We start from the raw sequence: 22,145 nt of genomic DNA, 5'->3' as shown, positions 1-22,145 counted from the left end.
TTTGTCACATCCATATTTATGTTTTTTTTCTTCTTGCATATTTGTTTAAGTGATTAATCATACAGCGTCTATAGTAATTCATCCTGAGGTGTTTATCTCTAATCTACAGCTCAGGTGTCCTCAGTGAAAGTGTCCTACAGCTGCTTGTTCTCTGAGGTCCGGAAAGTGACCTGTTCTGCTGATGGAGACAACCTTCACTTCAGCTGGACATCTGACTTTAACACATTCCCTCAACTGGAGAACGGGACCAGCACTGTCACACTGGAACAAGACCGTCAAGGAAACATCACCTGCCATGTAGAAAATCATATCAGCCGTGACCACGATACTGCTAAACTCCACCAATGTCCTGGTGAGTCTGTCTTTTATAAAGAATGGTTTGAAGTAAAAAAAATACAATGCAACAGTTTGTGAACACAGAGACAAATCAGCCAGATGTCTGGTAAATGTTATACACATAAGAAATAGCCAGTGGATGAAAGCAGTGTCAGCATGGTGTGTGATCTTCGCTTTTCCTCAGCCTCATCCACATCACTCCAGTTTACCTGCCTGCAATATTCTAATGATCATAGTTGGTCTTATTTTCCAACATAAACTAACTAAGAAAAGATGCATGACTGAGTCATAAATGCACCATGCAGCATCTGTGTTAGTCATGCAAGCTTCATATCAGACCTCTTGCTTGTAACTACATGAAAGTAAATCAGTCTGTTCCAGATTCATTCCTCTAGCCTTAACCTGATGTCCTGTAAACCTTTCTGGAAAAAGTAACACACATGAATCGTGCTTTTATCTCTATATGTATGTGTTTTGGAAGTTTTGAGGTTTGAGAGATTTAAAAAATAAAGTATAACACTGGTAGACACGGGCAAGAGTAAAAAAGGTCTCACAATTTATTGTGCTCAGCTGCACAGCAGGACCCAACACTCCGCATATAGCAGGAGGGATGAAGGGCCACAATCATTGATTACATCAAGATTTTATAGACAGAATTCTCGTAAAGAAGATATGCAAAAGCAAAACATCATCAATCATTGGCTCAAAATCACTGCATGATCATCTCCTGACCAAGCTAATCTGACCAGGCTAGGGTCTGCTAGAAGGCCTACTAGAAGATTTACTGGACATTGTTTATGTCTAATTCCTGACCCTTTTCATGATCTTAAGAAAACAACCTATGACAATGTCAGTCTCTGGTCATGACAAACACAGGTTAAAAGCATAGAAGGACACTAAACAGAGCTACATAGAACACCACAGAGCTAAGGACTGAAAGTAAGTTGTCCAGGCCACATAATGTGTACCATTTGCAACCTAGTGCAACTAGGAAACAAATATAATGGATATAATTAGAACATCAAATATATTAATAATAATACGGCAAAATTCCAAAGTTCGAAAACACCTATTTATAGAATGATTCAATAGCAGCAGTTTGTATTGTTGCTTTTCACTAAATAATCTGCTTAATATGGTGATTTTTCTTTATGCTTATGGTGCATCATCTAGAACAAAATTCCAACACAGAAGTTTGTGAACACAGAGACAAAACTGCCAAATGTCTGGTTAATATTTACTGTTTAAATTGAATAAAAATGAATGTTTACCCTATTTGCACCCACACCATAATTTCTCTTTACACATCCACAGACAATAGTGACTAACCCCACCCACTCCAACAGACAATAGTGACTAACCCCACCCACTCCAACAGACATTAGTGACTAACCTCACCCACTCTATGCCTTTCAAGAGTGCAATATCTCTATTTTTTTTTTTCTGTGAACACCTGAGTATGTCATAGTCAATGGTCTCATACATATGTTGACATACAGAATTAATCCTAATGCTTTACCCTGCACACGCTTTTTTTTTCATCATCACGGTTAACATGAAGCTTTAAAGTAGTCTAAAGCAACCAGACTAAAATATGTCATCACAATACTTAAAGACAATACACTACTACAAAATGATTCTACAATATTCAATATATTTTATTGTTTTTTTGTGTTTATGCAAATGGGGAATCATCTAAATTGTGTCAATTTTCATGCTCCATATATAACTATAATTTCTTTGGATTATGTTGGAAAAAAATGATAATTTCATGGGAAACACAATTTTCAGTGACAGACAACCGTTTTATGAAATTTCATTTATTTATATATAATTCACTGATGCTGTTATCAATATTGTTTGTCTGGTTTTATTCTAATAAAATCCAACAAACAAGTAAATCACTTGCAGAAGATAAATACGGACTTTTGAAGTTTATACAGATCAGAGGTGTGTTTCAGTTTGCAATAACATTAACATAATGCTGATGATTTTTTCTTCCTCTGCAGGTTCACTGTTTCAGGATCATATCTGTAGATTTAATCAGATTAATCAGTGTTATGTAGCTGTGGGACAACGACTGCACTTGCAAATGCCCTGGGAGGATTGGTTTGACCTAATAACCACTAGTTTAATTTTAAGATATAGAAAAACCCAAATTTCCACACCAACACCACATCTCCCAAGATGGCAGTTTGTTAATGATAATAAAACTATGATACTAACCAGTGCAGAGAGGAGCGACTCTGGAACATACACTTTAAACATCTATGATGTAGACGGGAGAAGTAAAGGCAGTTATACTCTCCAGGTGAACATTGAAGGTAGGACCACACAACCTCTAATCACATCACACAGCACACTACAAGGTATTTTATAAATGTGTAAAATATAAACATTTATCTACAGTACACTAAAGTCTCTCTTAAGATTTATTTTTACATTTTCATATTTATAGTGTTTATGCAAATGAGGCTTCTCTTACATACTTAACAAAACAACAAAAAAAATCTAGGCTTTTAATGTAGTTAGAACTTAAATCATTATTTGTCACATCTATATTTAAGTTTATTTCTTCTTGCATATTTGGTTATGTGATCAATCGTACAGTGTCTAATTCATCCTGAGGAGTTTATCTCTAATCTACAGCTCAGGTGTCCTCAGTGAAAGTGTCCTACAGCTGCTTGTTCTCTGAGGTCCGGAAAGTGACCTGCTCAGCTGATGGAGACAACCTTCACTTCAGCTGGACTTCTGACTTTAACATGCTCCCTCAACTGAAGAACAAGAACAGCACTGTCTTACTTGATAAAGAAGATCAAGGAAACATCACCTGCCATGTCGAAAATCATGTCAGCCGTGTCCACCATACCATTAAGCTCCACCAATGTCCTGGTGAGTCTGTCTTTTATAAAGAATGGTTTGAAAAACAGAAATCCAGTGCAACAGGTTGTGAACACAGAGATAAATCAGTCAGAAGTCTGGTAAAAACCTACTGAGAGTAAATGTATAAAATAAGAAATAAGAAATAATAAGATGGCTACATGGTGCTACATAGAACAACATAGAGCTACATGACACTAAACAGAGCTACATAGAACATCACAGAGCTAAGGAATGAAAGTAAGTTGTCCAGACCACATAAAGTACATCATTAGCAACCTAGTGCAACTAGGAAACAAATATAATAGATATATCTAGAACATATATAGTAATAATAAATACAGCACAATTCAAAAGTTCAGAAACACCTGTTTATAGAATGATTCAATAGCAGCAGTTTGTATTGTTGCTTTTCACTAAATAATCTGCTTAATATGGTGATTTTTCTTTCTTTTTCTGCAGTGACCAGTTCAGCACAGTATAATTGTGCCAAGTCTTTCAAATTTCTCTATTTTTCTGATGTTCTTACATTCCTGTATGTACTAATTCCCTCCCTGAGACTAATGATTGTGTACTGACTTTATTTTCATGCTATTTCTCTCTTTCAGGTTTCATGGTGTTTGTGTCTGTGTGGCTCTTGGAAATCATCATCCTGATATCTCTGATTGTGGCATTTTACATCTACACCAACATCCACAGGAAACAGAGGATAACTAAAAGTAAGAATTTTAAAAAATGTAGCATGTAAAGCTTCTGTGGTGATTTAAGTGTGGTGATCACCTGAGTGTCATTTTTAAACACAGATCAAGAAAGTATTTAAACCTGGATAAGAAGAAGAAGATGGTTGGTTGCTCTCCTCCATGTCAGCAACTCATCCCTCCTGAACCACCAGAAACATATAACCATCAACAAGAAATGAACAAAGAAAACAAATACATAATCAATCGATATGTTCTTTTCAAAAACTAAACTAGCCTCGCGCTTCATGCAGATTTCTTGATGAACACAGCGCAAATGTTTAGAGTTAATTATCTTCAGCTTTATTTTTAAATTTTCAAAATACCACAATGCTTACATGAAGCCTTTATCATGCTGTTGAAGAAATAATTTTTGTAGAATTTCTATAAATGTAAATCTTAAGTATTTGTGTGAAAAAAATGTCTTTTTATTTCAAACAAAAACAAACATGATTCAGTTTTTTATTCACAACTCTTAATAATTAATCAATAAATAATAAAAAATATATATTTATCTATATATTTCTATTTGCACTTATAATACTATAAATACATAGATATTTTACTGCTTAGACGTTTTAGCTATTATAGACATAAACTGTGATATGACATCAGGTACAATGGTCCTGTTCCACAGTCCAGCTTTTGTGACTGTGAGGAGGCCAAAACAACCAGGATGTTGTGAGACATTTTAGAGAAAAAAAAAATGCAAACAAGATGACCAAACCACAGAGATGCAGACTGCACAAGTTCTCACTTACAAGTGCAAGACATCTAAGTGCTGCATTCGGATGTACTTTGCATGGGTGTCGGAAGCAAATAAAATGTGGGTGGGTCCTCCTTCCAGACAAATTTCACTGAAATAGCAGGGCTGTCATCTTTTGAGTTCAGTTTGGAGTGAGATTGGGGGCGGGGCTTTGGTTGTGGGGAGGGGCTTATGGACAGGCGTGGCTTGGTGTGGAAAAAATACAAACACAAAATCCTTGCATTAGCAGAAGTGTATTAAGTATACATTGATTGTCAAAGTATTTGGTACAGAATTTCTTGGGAGATTTACATTGCATTTAATTTTCACAAACATTTTACAGAAATAGGATTAACATGTGATTAACATGTTCACAGATTAACATGTGCTCTATTGTAAGTGCTCGTGGCTGATTTTGCAGCCTTAATCATTGAGTTGGAAACATGGCTCCAAGTCTACTATCTTGATTCATTAGAGATAACCAGTGTTGTATAAAGTACTAGAAAGCAATACTTGAGTAAAAGTACAAGTATCGTACTAGAAAAAGACTTTGGTAGAAGTGAAAGTCACCTTTTAGAATATTACTCAAGTAAAAGTCTTAAAGTATCTGATATATACTGTACTTAAGTATCAAAAGTCATTTTGTGATATTTAATGTACTTAAGTATTTGAAGAAAATGTAAAAAGTAAAATTTCAGTGATTTTCGGTAGGCATAAGACCAGGGGCGGTTCTAGGATTTCATCTTTAGGTGTTTTAGCCCTCAGTGTGAATTTAAAACAAGAAGAGTTTTATATTATATATTATATGACTACATAGTAAGCCAAAAGTTATGGTATTATTAAATGGCAGAAGTGGACACCAAAATTTTATGCATGATGTATTGATGCCAGTCTTGTATCAAATCAGTTCATGTATGTGTGCATTCTCTACAAACAGTGTGTCCAATCAATGCAGTAATTAATAAAAAAAAATATTCACAAGACAAAGACCAAATCAATAAATGTTATTTTTATTTAGTATTGAATGGATTGTTTGCATTAATATTTTGTTTGTGCTACAACTCTGGTAATAAGAATAGTGACATTTCACTGCTTTTGGTTGCCTTATTTGCGTCTTTCAGCCGTTTAACGTTATAGATAAATGCCTCCAGCTCTGACTGCGCGTGCACGCTGCGCGTACCTGTGCTTCTCCGTAGAGCATGCGGAGCGTAATGCAATCTAGGAGCAGTGATTCGCCAAACCTCCCTTATTGCAGTCGCACACATTTCTTCTGATTTTATTTTGTAGTAACGAGTAACGAAGATGCTTAGTAGAAATATAACGGAGTAAAAGTATACATTTTATCTAGGAAATGTAGTGGAGTAAAAGTGAAAGTTGACATAAATTTAAATAATGAAGTAAAGTACAGATATGTGAAATTTCTACTTAAGTACAGTAACGAAGTATTTTTACTTCGTTACATTACAACACTGAAAATTGGCATTATGGCTTTATATATGGTCAGACACGTGCGTCATTATACTGTATTAACATTTTATGAAAACAGCTGCATCTGATGCAATAAGTGCATCGCATTACTTTTTCTTCAACTTACAGGATATAAAGTTTATTGTAATCGCTCAGTTTTTGTTGTTGTTGAATACATGTGGACAATATCTCATGATTTAAAAGGTAAAACAGTACTTAAAACAGTAGTAGCTAGTACAACTACACAGCAAATATCTGACAAAGACTCTTTAAATAATAACAAACAAAACATTAGCCTTTATAGACAGTGTTTTGTTAAGTGACAGTAGTACTGTATGTGAGCAAATAGCCAGACTCAGCATTAGATATGTGTAGCAGGCGCGAGTAGAGAAAACACGGAATGGAATTTGATTTATATGGACTCTAGTGAGCCAAGTGGAATGGATTACAAAAAGCAGGAGCGTGGCCAATGCTGTAGGTAAAACGCGGAATGGAGTTCAATTTATTAGGGCATTCCTCAAGCAGAATGGATTCGACTGGCGGCGCTCTGAAAAGTGAACAGACATATGCGCTGAATAGAGACGGTAAAAGTGGGTGGGTCCAATATTATTGGTCTTAAAAAGTGGGTGTGTCCTGTCCCACCCACATATAATGGTTCCGACGCTCCATCTTGCTTTTGTAGTAGTTCATCATTCAGGTCCAAGATCTCCATCAAGTACAGAGAGAGGATTGTTCTCTGGACAAAATGAGAATACAGGTCATTTTTGGAGTCCTGTTGATTTACACCCACGTTGTCATGGGTAAGTTTTATCCTCTATTAATGCATGATTCATTTATTTACTACATGTGCAGTTGTACAGTTTCTGCTTTATGAAATGAGAAATGGTCTAAATGTAGTTTAAACATGTGATATCAGATATCAGTAAATCGGTCAGCTTTAATTGAACACTTCCTGCACTTCAAAAGTAGAGAATGTTTTTTTTTTCTGTGAATAACTTCATTAATCAAATTATGTTTTAATAAAATAAACAAACAAATAACAAAATAAATGAATTCTAAGAAATCTAGAAATTCTACGAAATAACAGACACTGGTGACTAACCCCACCCACTACCACAGACACTAGTGACTAACCCCACCCACTCCCACAGACACTAGTGACTAACCCCACCCGCTCCCACAGACACTAGTAACTAACCCCATCCACTCCCACAGATACTAGTGACTAACCCCATCTACTCTATGCCTTTCAATAGTACAAATTATATAGTTGATTTTTTCTGTGAATACCTGCATTGACATAGTAAATGGCCTCATACATATGTTGACATACAAACTTAATCCTAATGCTTAACCATGCACAGGCTTTTTTTTTACATCACCACTGTTAACATTTAGCTTTAAAGGAGTCAAAAGCAACCAGACGAAAATATCTCATCAAAAATACTTAAAGACAATATGCTACTACAATATGATTCTACAATATTCAATATTTTTAATTGTTTTTTTTTATGTGTTTATACAAATGGGGAATCATCTATCTTTTTTCATGCTTCTTATATAACTAAAATCTCTGGATTATATTAGAAAATATGCTAATTTCATGGGGAACACAATTTTCAGTGACAGACAACAGTTAATTTATTTATGAAATTTCATTTATTTATGCTTAATTCACTGACGCTGTTATCAATATTGTTTGTCTGCCTTTTTTCTTATAAAATCCAACAAAATAAGTAAATCATTTGCAGAAGATAAACAGAGACTTTTGAAGTTTACACAGATCAAAGGTGTGTTTCAGTTTACAATAATATTAACAGAATGCTGATGATTTTTTTCTTCCTCTGCAGGTTCACTGTTTCAGGATCATGTTGTCTGTAGATTTAATCAGATTAAACCGTGTTATGTAGCTGTGGGACAACGACTGCACCTGCAAATGCCGCTGGAGGATGGGTTTGACTTAAAGACCACTAGTTTAATTTTAAGATATAGAAAAACCCAAAGTTCCCCACCAACACCACGTCTCCCAAGATGGCAGTTTGTTAATGATAATAAAACTATGATACTAACCAGTGCAGAGAGGAGCGACTCTGGAACATACACTTTAAACATCATTGATGTAGACGGGAGAAGTAAAGGCAGTTATACTCTCCAGGTGAACATTGAAGGTAGGACCACACAACCTCTAATCACATCACACAGCACACTACAAGTTATTTCATAAATGTATAAAATATAAACAAGACCATCAAGTAAACATCACCTGCCATGTAAAAAAAATCATGTCAGCTGTGACCATAATACTGCTGAACTCCACCAATGTCCTGGTGAGTCTGTCTTTTATAAAGAATGGTTTAAAGAACAAAAATCCAATGCAACAGTTTGTGAACACAGAGACAAATCAGCTAGATGTCTGGTAAAAACCCAGTTAGACTAAATGTATAACACATAAGAAATAGCTAGTGGATGAAATCTTAGCAGTGTCAGCATGGTGTGTGAATCCTCACTTTTTCTCAGCCTCAGCCACATCACCCCAGTTTACCTGCCTGCGATATTCTAATGATCATAGTTGGTCTTATTTTCCAACATAAACTAAGAAAAGATGCATGACCGAGCCATAAATGCACCATGCAGCATCTTTTTGGTAGTTATGCAAGCTTCATATAAGACCTTTTGCTTGCAACTACTGTACATGAAAGCAAGTCTTGCAACCTTTCTTGTGTTATGTGGATTTGTATGGTCTAGATTCATTCCTCTAGTCTTAACCTGATGTCCTGTGAACCTTTCTGGGGAAAAAATAACACACATGAATAGTGCTTGTATGTATGTTTTGTAATTCTTTTACAATTACATTAAATGTTATTCAAGTCAAGTCTAGAATCTGTTATTGTCATTTCAACTACATATAGCTGATGCAGTACATATTGTGGTAAAACAGCCTTTCTCCTGGACATTAGAGCTCTATAAATAGAGCAACATGACACTAAACAGAGCTACATAGAACATCACAGATATAAGGACTGAAAGTAAGTTGTCCAGGCCACATAAAGTACATCATTAGCCACCTAGTGCAGCTAGGAACCAAATATAATAGATATAACTAGAACAACAAATATATTAATAATAAATACGGCAAAATTCCAAAGTTCGAAAACACCTATTTAAAGAATGATTCAATAGCAGCAGCTTCTATTGTTGCTTTTCACTAAATAATCTGCTTAATATGGTGATTTTTCTTTATGCTTATGTTGCATCATCTAGAACAAAATTCCAATGCAGAAGTTTGTGAACACAGAGACAAAACTGCCAAATGTCTAGTTAATATTTACTGTTTAAATTGAATAAAAATGAATGTTTACCTTTTTTGCACCCACACCAGAAATAATTCATTCCAATCCCAACACACACTGAGGACAGTCTTGAATAATCCCACCCGCTGCTTCACAGTTTGATTTCTCCTTGTTACTCCACTAAAGTCACTATTGATCATTTCTCTTTACACATCCATAGACACTCTTGTCACACCTCACCCACTCCACAGACTCTCTTGTCACACCTCACCCACTCCAGAGACACTCTTGTCACACCCCACCCACTCCACAGGCACTCTTGACTAACCCTACCCACTCTTACAGACACCAGTGACTAACCTCACACACTCTATGCCTTTCAAGAGTACAAAAAATTTTTTTCTGTGAATGCCTGCATACCTCATGGGTAATGGTCTCATACATATGTTGACGTACAGAATTGATCCTAATGCTTAACCCTGCACCTGTCTGTTTTTCCTATCATCACTGTTAACATGAAGCTTTACAGAAGTCTAAAGCATTCTGACAAAAATATCTCATCACAATACTTAAAGACAATACGCTACTACAAAATGATCATGAACACAATTTTCAGTGCCAGACAACAGTTTACTGAAATTTAATTTATTTATACTTAATTCACTGATGCTGTTAACAATATTGTTTGTTTGCCTTTTCTTTCTTTTTTTTTTATAAAATCCAACAATACGTAAATCACTTGCAGAAGATAAACACAGACATTTGAAGTTTACACAGATCAGAGGTGTGTTTCAGTTTGCAATAATATTAACAGAATGCTGATGATTTTTTTCTTCCTCTGCAGGTTCACTGTTTCAGGATCATGTTGTCTGTACATTTAATCAGATAAAACCGTGTTATGTAGCTGTGGGACAACGACTGCACCTGCAAATTCCCTGGGAGGATGGGTTTGACCTAAAGACCACTAGTTTAATTTTAAGATATAGAAAAACCCAACGTTCCCCACCAACACCACATCTCCCAAGATGGCAGTTTGTTAATGATAACAAAACTATGATACTAACCAGTGCAGAGAGGAACGACTCTGGAACATACACTTTAAACATCTTTGATGTAGACGGGAGAAGTAAAGACAGTTATACTCTCCAGGTGAACATTGAAGGTAGGACCACACAACCTCTAATCACATCACACAGCACACTACAAGTTATTTCATAAATGTATACAATATAAACATTCATCCACACTATAGACTTTCTCAAGATTAATTTTTGTAATTTTATAATTATTTATGCAAATGAGGCTCCATCTATTTAAAAATGCAGAAATATACATACTTAATGTCACAAAAAATCTAGGAATTTTGATGTTAGAATGGAAAACTTTAAAATACAGTAAAGAAGTGCTCAAGAAAAAGTCATCGTTTTTCTGTCTTTTTTTGTTTTGAGATTATGTTAATGTGTTTCTGATTTGTTCTTGTATTTCTATTTTGATAATGTGTTTAGTAATTTATTCTGAGATGTTTATCTCTAATCTACAGCTCAGGTGTCCTCAGTGAAAGTGTCCTACAGCTGCTTGTCCTCTGGAGTCATGAAAGTGACCTGTTCTGCTGATGGAGACAACCTTCACTTCAGCTGGACATCTGACTTTAACACACTCCCTCAACTGAAGAACGGGACCAGCACTGTCACACTGGAACAAGACCATCAAGGAAACATCACCTGCCATGTAGAAAATCATGTCAGCCGTGACCACGATACTGCTGAACTCCACCAATGTCCTGGTAAGTCTGTCTTTTATAAAGAATGAATTGCAGAACAAAATTCCAATGCAGCAGTTTATGAATACAGAGATAAAACAGCCAAATATCTGGTTAAAACTAATCCCTCTTGCACCCACACCAGAAATCTTGAATAATTCCACCCACTGACACAGACACTTTTGATTAACCCCTCCCACTTCCACAGCTTCTTAAACACCTGTAACTAACCCCTTCCACAGACATTTTTGAGTAACTCCACCCACTCCCACAGACACTTGTGACTAACTCCACCCACACCCATTATATCGGTCATCTTTTATTGAACACTCAAAAGTACAAAACATATGGTTTCCCCCCAGTATTTGAAATTGTCCTACAGCTGCTTGTTCTTTGAAGTCATGAATGTGTTCTGTTCTGCTAATAAAATCCAACAAATACCTAAATCACTTGCAGAAGATAAACACAGACATTTGAAGTTTACACAGATCAGAGGTGTGTTTCAATTTGCAATGATATTAACAGAATGCTGATGATTTTTTCTTCCTCTGCAGGTTCACTGTTTAAGGATCATGTTGTCTGTAGATTTAATCAGATTAATCCATGTTATGTAGCTGTGGGACAACGACTGTACCTGCAAATGCCGCTGGAGGATGGGTTTGACCTAAAGTTCACTAGTTTGATGTTAAGATATAGAAAAACCCAAAGTTCCCCACCAACACCACATCTCCCAAAATGGCAGTTTGTTAATGATAGTAAAACTATGATACTAACCAGTGCAGAGAGGAGCGACTCTGGAACATACACTTTAAACATCTTTGATGTAGACGGGAGAAGTAAAGGCAGTTATACTCTCCAGGTGAACATTGAAGGTAGGACCACACAACCTCTAATCGCATCACACAGCACACTACAAGTTATTTTATAAATGTATAAAATATAAACATTCATCCACACTATTGTCTCTCTCAAGATTTCTATAAATTTTTTAGTTTGTACATACTTAACAAAACAACAAAAAAATCTAGGCTTTTAATGTTATTACAACTTTAATTATTTATCACATTAAGTGTGGTGATCACCAGAGTGTCATTTTCAAACACAGATAAAGAAAGAATGTAAACCTGGATAAGAAGAAGAAGACGGTTGTTTGCTTTCCTCCATGTCAGCAGCTCATCCCTCCTGAACCACTAGAAACATATAACCACAAGCCCGTTGGCAGGGGTGGTTCGGGTGGTTCCGGAATTTTTTTTTCATGTGATTATTGTCATCATTGTTTTAATCAATGCTTGTGACAAATATTCTGGGTTGCGGTTTCAAATTAATATGATACATTATTGTAGCTGGACGTGTGTGTGTTTATGTGTGTGTGTGTGTGTGTGTGTGTGTGTGTGTGTGTGTGTGTGTGTGTGTGTGTGCCACGCGTGCAGTTCAGAGAGAGTTCTCGCAATACACTTTTCAAAGCAACGGTGAAGCATCGCCTCTGAATGTTGGGGGGAGGAGTTATATATATATATATAATATATATATATATATATATATATATATATATATATATATATATATATATATATATATATATAGATATAGATATAGATATATAGATATATGTTAATTAAAAGGATTTCTATATTTTATCCACTCAATAGTCTACAATATAAACATACCGTAATTATAATAAAACATAGTGGGATATTCAGTGATATTGGCTGTGCAATGTCAACTTTTGTGATTGGCCAATACCGGCAGACTGGAGCCAATGGAAATGCTCCTGTCCTTCGGTGCGCGTCGTTATTCCTCCGAGAACTTCAAAGCGGATCGCTTGAGGTAAATTATTTGGAATAATTAGTATATTAATTGATTTATGATGCCTACCCAGCTAACACGCTGTACTAATTACGAAATAATTGCACCCAAGAAGATTGGAACTAACCAGTGTACTAAATCCATAAGTGTCAAGACAAATACAGCAACCAGCAAAATAATTAAATAGAAAAACTGAATAAAAAGAAAAACTGCAAAAAGGTCAACTTTTTGAAAAAGACCCCCCCTTTCAATAGTCTGGCTACGGACCTGAACCATCAACAACAAAATGAACAGAGAAAAGAAATACATATCAATCCATATGTTCTTTTCAAAAACTAAACTAGCCTCACGCTTCATGCAGATTTCTTGATGAACCCAGCGCAAATGCTTAGTTAATTCTCTAAAGCTTTAAGTTTTTAATATTCAAAATACTGCAATGCTTAAATGAAGCTGTTATCATGCTGTTGAAGAAATAATTTGTGAAGAATTTCTTTAAACATAAATCTTGTGTGAAAGTTGGAAAAATGTCTGTTTCTTTTTCTTTCAAACAAAAACAAGTAAAGGATTAATCTGTGTGTTTATAGAGTAATGACACCTGCAGCCAATATAAAGCCTATTACACATTCACATATGCCACAATGTCATAATTGTAGTTTTGTGTAAATAAATCCATTATACTATTTGACCATGTCACTGTGTCACACACAAGAAATACAAAAGAAATCAACTGATCTGCTCATGTATACTGTTCATTTGTAGTTTTATCATAGTGGAGACATTTTATTAAATACCTGTACATTGATACTTTACTCCTTAGACATTTTAGCTATTATAGACATTGATATGACATATAGACATTATAGACAGTGATATGACATCTGGCATAATGGTCGTGTTCCACAGTCCAGCTTTTGTGACTGTGAGGAGGCCAAAACAACCAGGATGTTGAGAGACATTTTACAGACTACAAATTCTGCAAACAGTATAACCAAACCACAGAGATGTTGACTGCAAGTTTTCATAATTCCAAGAAGTCTAAGTGCTGCATTCTAATATACTTTGCCTTAATAAAGAAGCACATTTTACTCAGCAACAGACAGCTGTCGATTGATCAGTTCTCAATAGTACGTTTTTATTTTAATTAACAGGTTAAACATGCATCTATTTTTATTCTGTAATCTGTATTTCTGAGCTAGAGGTAGCCGAACTCGGGGACACGGTGGCTTAGTGGTTAGCACGTTCGCCTCACACCTCCAGGCTCGGGGGTTCGATTCCCGCCTCCGCCTTGTGTGTGTGGAGTTTGCATGTTCTCCCCGTGCCTCGGGGGTTTCCTCCGGGTACTCTGGTTTCCTCCCCCGGTCCAAAGACATGCATGGTAGGTTGACTGGTATGGAATAAAAACACTGTCAATAATAATTGTACGTAATTCAAAGCATTGTGTGTAAATTTTAATTTAGTTGTGCGTAATTTAAAACTATTGTACGTAATTATGCTTTTTGTGGAGTTAGATACCAAAATCTACAGCCACGACAGTTTACAGATACAAGATTTTGTGTGTTTGTTCAAATACAACTCCAAAATGTACGACTATGACAGTTTACAGACACAACGCTTGTTTTCACAACACCTCTTTTTTACACACGAAAACGGTCTGCGAAACAACTGTCAAAAATACGTCATCACGTTCACAGGCATTACTATCCGAGGAAAGATGAATTGATTCCACGAAGTGCGTATGCGCCCCGCCCTCTTTTAAACCACTGGTGCCAAAATGGCGGGTTAGTTATCACTAATAACAGAGAGAAATTTGTGCTAACACTTTAAAATAATGTTGACTTTTACAAGGCATTTGATACTGTTGAACATACTTTTTTATTTCAAATCTTAGATTTTTTAGGTTTTGGGAGTAATTTTTGTAAAATAATTAAGATGTTTTATACCTACATATATAGTTCTGTATCCCTGAATCCTAGTATAACTCCTAGGTTTGAAGTGCTCCGCGGTATTAGGCAGGGATGCCTGATTTCTCCCAAACTGTTTATTTTGGCCACTCAATCACTTATATTACTCATTAATCATAACCCCGATTTGCATGGGATCTCAATATTTGACAAGGAATTTAAAATTAGTCAATTTGCAGACGACACAGCAATCCTTTTAAAGAATAAATTCATGGTTGATGTTGCCCTAAATTCAGTCTCGATTTTTTTAAAGCTTCAGGATTTACACTTAATATTAAAAAATGTGAGCTACTTCCCATTCACTCATCAACGGACTCTATCATCTCTTCAATTTAGGTTAAAGACGAAGTGAAATATTTAGGAATAGTTTTATCTAAAAATGCTATTAGAAGAGAAGATGTTAACTTTTCTAACCAGTTAATAGATATGAGGAAATCTTTAAGCTATTTCCAAAATAATCTATCCATGCCACTCCCTTTATGTTTCTACAGTTAATGTTAAGAAAGCTAACTCGATCGTTTTCCAATTTCTGTGGAAAAACAAAACTCATTATATTAAGAAATCGCAGCTGGTTAAAGACTATGATATGGGTGGTATTAAAGGACATTCAAGATTAATTGGTTGAAAACATATCGGTGGCTTAGTGGTTAACACGTTCGCCTCACAGCTCCATGGTCGGGGTTCGATTCCCTATGCTATTACTTATACTGCTTAGTTCATCTTGTTTCCATATTACTTAGTAGTATTAAGCTCAGTGTTAATGCAGTATTACCTATTACTTCCTGCATAGTCACTCGTTACCAACAGACCATTATTTAAGTGTTAGCACAAAATTCTCTCTGTTATTAGTGATAACTAACCCGCCATTTCGGTGCCAGTGGTTTCTATGAGTGGTTTAGAAGAGGGCGGGGCACATGCGCGCTTCGTGGAATCGATTTATCTTCCCTCGGATAGTAATGCCTGTGAACGTGATGATGTATTTTTGACAGTTGTTTCGCAGACCGTTTTCGTGTGTAAAAAAGAGGTGTTGTGAAAACAAGCGTTGTGTCTGTAAACTGTCATAGTCGTACATTTTGACGCACAAAATCTCGTATCTGCAAACTGTCGTGGCTGTAGATTTTGGGATCCAACTCCACAAAAAACATAATTACGTACAATAGTTTTAAATTACGCACAACTAAATTAAAATTTACACACAATGCTTTGAATTACTTATGATTATTATTGACAGTGTTTTTATTCCATAGAATACTCCGTCCAGGGTGTATCCTGCCTTGATGCCCGATGACGCCTGAGATAGGCACAGGCTCCCCGTGACCCGAGAAGTTCGGATAAGTGGTAGAAAATGAGAGAGAGAGAGAGAGAGAGGTAGCCGAACTGAAGATGTTGAGGTTCTCTTTGGGAGCGACAAAATTGGACAGGATCAGAGGGACAGCTCATGTTAGACGTTTGGGGGACAAAGTTAGGGAGGCCAGATTAAGATTGTTTGGACATGTTCAGAGGAGGGAGAGTGAGTATATTGGTAGGAGAATGTTGGACATGGAGTGGACAGCCCCCTTACAGCCCTGCAAACTTGCATGGTCTACAGCCACCAAGCAGGCCTTCGAAATTTTCAAACAAAGTTTTACTGTACCATTGCTTCTGTCCTTAAACACCCTTACCCCAGCCTCCCATTTATGGTCTAGGTCTATTCCTCCAGCTATGAGATGGGCACCATATTATACCAATGCCACAGCAACCCTTCTAAGCTCTTCCCATGTGACTACTATTCTAGGGAACTAACCCAAGCTAAATCAAACTACAACTTGGAGACCTTTTAACTTCTATCAATAAAAGCTGCACTTGAGGAGTGACAGCACTGGCTGGAGGGAGCACCTTTTCAAGTGATCACCAACCACAAGAACCTGGAATACATTAAAAATGGGAAATGTCCGAATCCCAGTCAAGCCTAGTGGTTGTTGTTCTTTACAAGCTTCAACTTTACTGTCATGTATGGACCAGGAACAAAGAACAGAAAGCTGATGCACTCTCCCACCATTATGACCAACACACCAAGAGTTAACCTCTGAACCCATACTGCGACCCTCCAGCATCCTAGCTCATTGAGATGGAATCTCATGGAGGAAATGAGCTCAAAGGACTGAGAACCCCCCTCCTGAGTGTCTATCCACAAAATATTACATACCTACACCCCTGAGAATTATGCAATTGGTGCACACTGCCCCGAGTTGTGGCCAACCAGGTATTCACCAGATGATTAAATTATAAAATTGGTTGATTTTGGCATTGGTACATTTTACTACAGACCTCCCCAACTCTCACAGGTACACAGTCATCCTATTCATCATATAGTGCTTTTCTAAGGAATGCAGACTGGTGCCCGTTGTTTAAGGGCCCAACAGTGGCAGCTTGGCGTTGTTGGAGCTTGAGCCCTAACAACCCTGACCCTTAACCACTTGAGCTACCACTACCCTCACATCTCACACACACATCATCATCACATCACACATTGCCTTGCAGCTCAGCTCTTTCTTCACCACAACAGACCGGGATATCGACCGCATCACTGCAGAGGATACACCGATCCGCCTGTCGATCTCCTGCTCTGTCCTTCCCTCACTTGGGAACAAGACCCCAAGATACTTAAACTCCTCCACTTGAGGCAGGAGCTCTCCACCAACCTGAAGGGGACAAACCACCCTTTTCCGGCTGGGAACCATGGCCTCGGACTTGGAGGTGCTAATTCTCTTCCCCACCGCTTCACACTCGGCTGCAAGCCATCCCAGTGCATGCTGAAGGTCCTGATTTGAAGAAGCCAACAGGACAACATCATCTGCAAAAAGCAGAGACGAAATCCTGTGGTCCCCAAACCGGACTCCCTCCGGCTCTCGACTGCGCCTAGAAATCCTGCCCATATAAATTATGAACAGGACCGGTGACAAAGGGCAGCCCTGCCAGAGTCCAACATGTCTGACATACTGCCGGCGAAGCAAGCCAAACTCCTGCTCCGGTCATATAGGACCGGAAAGCCCTTGGCAGAGGGCCCCGGACCCCATACTCCCAGAGCACTCCCCACAGGTCACCACGAGAGACACAGTCGTATGCCTTCTCCAGATCCGCAAAGCACATGTGGACTGGTTGGGCAAACTTACATGAACCCTCCAGCAGCCTGGCGAGTGTATAAAGATGGTCCAGTGTTCCACGACCAGGACGAAATCCGCATTGTTCATCCTGAATCCGCGGTTCGACTATCGACCGAATTCTCCTCTTCAGTACCTTGGCATAGACTTTTCCGGGGAGGCTGAGGAGTGTGATCCCCCTGTAGTTGCAACACCCCCCCGGTCCCCCTTCTTAAACAGAGGGACCACCACCCCGGTCTGTCAGTCCAGAGGCACTGTCCCCAGCCACCACGGGATGTTGCAGAGGCGTGTCAACCAAGACAGCCCCACAACATCCAGAGACTTGAGGTACTCAGGGCAGACCTCATCCACCCCCGGTGCCTTGCCACCGAGAAGCTTCTCACCTACCTCAGTGACCTCAGCTTGGGGGATCGATGAGTCCACAACTTAGCCCTCTGCCTCGGCTTCCTCAGTGGAAGACATGTCAGTGGGGTTGAGGAGATCCTCGAAGTACTCCTTCCACTATCTGAGGATGTCCCTAGTTGAAGTCAGCAGATTCACACTCCCAATGTAAACAGTGTGTGCAAGGCACTGCTTCCCCCTCCTGAGACGCCAGACAGTTTGCCAGAATTTCTTCGAGGCCGACCGATAGTCCTTCTCCATGGCCTCACCGAACTCCTCCCAGACCCGAGTTTTTGCCTCCGCAACCACCCGGGCTGAAGCTCGCTCGGCCCTCCGGTACCTATCAGCTGCCTGAGGCTCGCCATTTTCCACGAGGCGACGAGCTCTGCACGTGTCCTCGCCGTGTTCACATGGAAAAAACACTCTCAATTGACTCAGAATCACTCAAAAATAGGATAAAGTCCAGTCCAAAGGTTAATCAATGTCTTCCAAAACGTTTTTTTTTCTGAGTTTTGCTCACAATCACTGATATTGTTTTATCTGAATCTTTCTGCTTGCATCATCTCTCTTTCTCTCTGTGTTCGCGCTAGGCGCTGACGTCATCCGCTTGCTTAGCTTTCGCTCTCCTGATTGGTCAGCAATTAACTCACCTCACATTTTCTTAAAGAAACATTACTTAATTATGTACATGTCTTACACACAACATATGAAAACCAGAAAAGAAACACACTCCATAATCACTTATGGACAGATTTAGCTTTGCATTAATAAGTTCCATATGTTACTTTTAATTACTTTTGGTAATTTAAGGCTTACCATTTTCTCCTTATTTTTCCTTATTGTAATCTCTCTGGGTTACACAGACTTGTGCCATCATGCTGTCCTTAATCATAACTGAGCCTTTTGGGTCTAGATGAAAATAAGACTAAAAAAAACTTTAAATTTTGTTTCATGATGGAAGAGAAAATAAAAAGGAAGTTTCTTGTTGCAAGTTTAAGTGTTGAACCCACACAGCTGCAGCTTCCTAAGCAGCTCACACACTGTTTCAGTTGCTTAGTTATTTAACACCAACATGAGGCTGTTTTCTACCATTTTTTAGATTATATGCAAGTGAAATAAATGATCAAAATGTAAAATATTCAGCTGTAAAAGGATTTTCATTTTATATGATGGCTAAAACCTTTAGAGTCTGTTGCTTGTATTTATTATAATAATATTTTTAAAGATTTAATACTTATTTAAAATGTAATATTTATTTCCAAAGTATATATTATTATCAATAATTCAATAATAAGACTGTATTATCTTTCACTCTATAAGTCTGAAGTACATTTTCTTTTTGTTTTCTGTGAAATAATGCCAAAAAAGGAATTTTTTCAGTTTGAATGTGAGCCGTATGTCACGTCACTTTCACTTTAATGAGTGTGTGTGACATCATGATTTAAGAATTAACACCTGAAGTTGACTAGATGGTTGATATCACACCCATGCAAACTTAAGGGCAGAAGTTTTTTTTGTTTTCTGCTGCTGATCGGCTGATCAGTCAGGCAAGTCAATACCTTTTATTTGTTTTGAAAAGTGTACATATACATCTCAAATTTGTTCTATATAATAATGAATGGAAAACATATTGCTGTAACTCTCCAAAGTATCTGTTATTATATTTGCTTTTTAGTAAGAAATTATTAAAGTCTCCAAATTTGTGAAGAGCAATTGCAGTGCTTGGTTTTAAAATTAAAACAATTGAAATAAAGAACTACAGACTACCTGCATTAAGATACATTTATCTGAAAAAAAAAAACATGGAAAATATTGAACTCAGGATTTCAGGATTAATGGATAGGCAGTGCTTACAAACAAAGGCAGGTGTAAGTGCAGATTCGATTTATTATGTAATGTGCAATAAGGACTATATATGTGAATCAGGACGACTCTAAACAAAAACTCTAGGACCTGCAAGGTGATAAATGAAAAGATACAAACATGAGGACAAGGATGAGACACACTGTAGCATCAACAGTAGCAAGACCAAGACAATGAGAAAACAGGAACTAAATGATGTGTCACTAAAGTGATAACCCAACAAATAGCAAATGAAAAACCCAACAATGATTAGACCTAAAAAGGACCAGGGTTTTGTGAGAGGTTTATAGACCCTGTATGACCATGTAGGTATGAGTGAGAAGAAATATTTCCTCAGACAAGATGAACAAACCACAGGGCGGCTTTAACACTTCGAAGTAAAGGGGTGTAGATGGTGTATGGAACTTCCTGTTTCTCAATAAAGTATTATTAGTTCTGTGAAAGAAGCTTCATCTTGCTTTTGTAGTCGTTCATCTCTCAGGTCCAAGATCTCAATCAAGTACAGAGAGAGGATTGTTCTCTGGACAAAATGAGATCACAGGAATGAGAATACAGTCCTGTTGATTTACACCCACGTTGTCATGGGTAAGTTTTATCCTCTAATAATGCATGATTCATTTATTTGCTACATGTGTAGTTGTACAGTTTCTGATTTATGAATGAGAAATGGTCTAAATGTAGTTTAAACCTGTGAGATCAGATATCAGTCAATCGGTCGTTTTTTAATGAACACTTCTTGCACTTCAAAAGTAGAGAATGTATTTCTGTGAATGACTTCACTCAAATTATGTTTTAGGCAAAATTCTAAGAAACTGAAGACTGGCAATAAACTGTCTAATATATAATTTAATATATAATAATTCAGATCTAACTGTGCTGGATTTTATTTTCCATTATCAGTGTTAAGATGCAGATTTAATTATTCTAAAGCAAATGCAGTTTTCACAGTCAAGCTTAGGGATAGGTGTGCTGACAAAAATATCTAATCATAATACTTAATACAAATACATAAAGACAAATATTTAATATTTTAACTTTTGTTTTGTAAATTTTTAGATTTCTAAAAGTGTGGGAAAAATTCTAATTTCATAGGAGACACAATTTCAGTGACAAACAGTCTGAAATAGCGTTTATTTATCAATTAATCACTGATGCTGCTATCAATATTGTTTTTTTTTTGACATTTTCACAAATAAAATTAAGCAAACAAGTAAATCAATTAGAGAAAATAAACACACAATTTAAATGTTCAGAAGTGTCAGAGGTGTGCTTCAGTTTTCTACAATATTAAGAGAATGCTGATTTTTTTTCTTCATCTGCAGGTTCACTCTTTCAGGATCATGTTGTTTGTAGATTTACTCAGATTAAACCCTGTTATGTAGCTCTTGGACAACGACTGCAACTGCAAATTTTACCCTAAGGACCACTAGTTTCATTTTAACATATAGAAAACCCGAAAGTTCCCCAACACCAGATCTTCCAAAATGGCAGTTTTAAAGATAGTAAAACTATGATATTGACCAGTGCAGAGAGGAATGACTCTGGAATATACACTTTAAACATCTTTGATGTAGACGGGAGAAGTAAATGCAGCTACTGTATACTCTCCAGGTGAACATTGAAGGTAGGACCACACAAAATCTAATCACATCACACAGCACACTACAAGTTAGTTCATAAATGTATAAAATATAAACATTCATCCACATTATAGTCTCTCTCAAGGTTTCTATTAATATTTTTATATTTACAGTATTTATGCAAATGAGGCTTCTTGTAC

The 22,145-nt window shown here is 37.1% G+C and overlaps 2 protein-coding genes across 9 annotated transcripts in view; one reads left to right on the top strand and one right to left on the bottom strand.

Annotated features, from left to right (window-relative positions):
• LOC113659133 overlaps window positions 1-13,703 on the top strand; it is a 62,916-nt gene extending 49,213 nt beyond the window's left edge. For 7 of the 8 annotated variants that reach the window (XM_047801204.1, XM_047801203.1, XM_047801205.1 and 4 more), the window contains 6 exons: window positions 110-352; window positions 8,016-8,333; window positions 10,300-10,617; window positions 10,996-11,238; window positions 11,769-12,086; window positions 12,320-13,703. In XM_047801204.1, coding sequence (XP_047657160.1) covers window positions 110-352; window positions 8,016-8,333; window positions 10,300-10,617; window positions 10,996-11,238; window positions 11,769-12,086; window positions 12,320-12,336 — 1,457 coding nt within the window. In that variant the 3' untranslated portion in view covers window positions 12,337-13,703. The remainder of the gene's footprint in view (window positions 1-109; window positions 353-8,015; window positions 8,334-10,299; window positions 10,618-10,995; window positions 11,239-11,768; window positions 12,087-12,319) is intronic. The other variant, XM_047801206.1, reaches the window with a different exon arrangement.
• LOC113659134 (carcinoembryonic antigen-related cell adhesion molecule 5-like) overlaps window positions 1-22,145 on the bottom strand; it is a 569,148-nt gene that overhangs the window by 20,855 nt on the left and 526,148 nt on the right. The gene's annotated exons all lie outside the window — the stretch shown is intronic.

The sequence above is a fragment of the Tachysurus fulvidraco genome, chromosome 15, assembly GCF_022655615.1.
Source record: "Tachysurus fulvidraco isolate hzauxx_2018 chromosome 15, HZAU_PFXX_2.0, whole genome shotgun sequence".
NCBI classification, from domain to species: Eukaryota; Metazoa; Chordata; class Actinopteri; order Siluriformes; family Bagridae; genus Tachysurus; species Tachysurus fulvidraco.
Note: the sequence above shows the minus strand (reverse complement) of the source record. Positions and strands in the feature narration are given on the sequence as shown.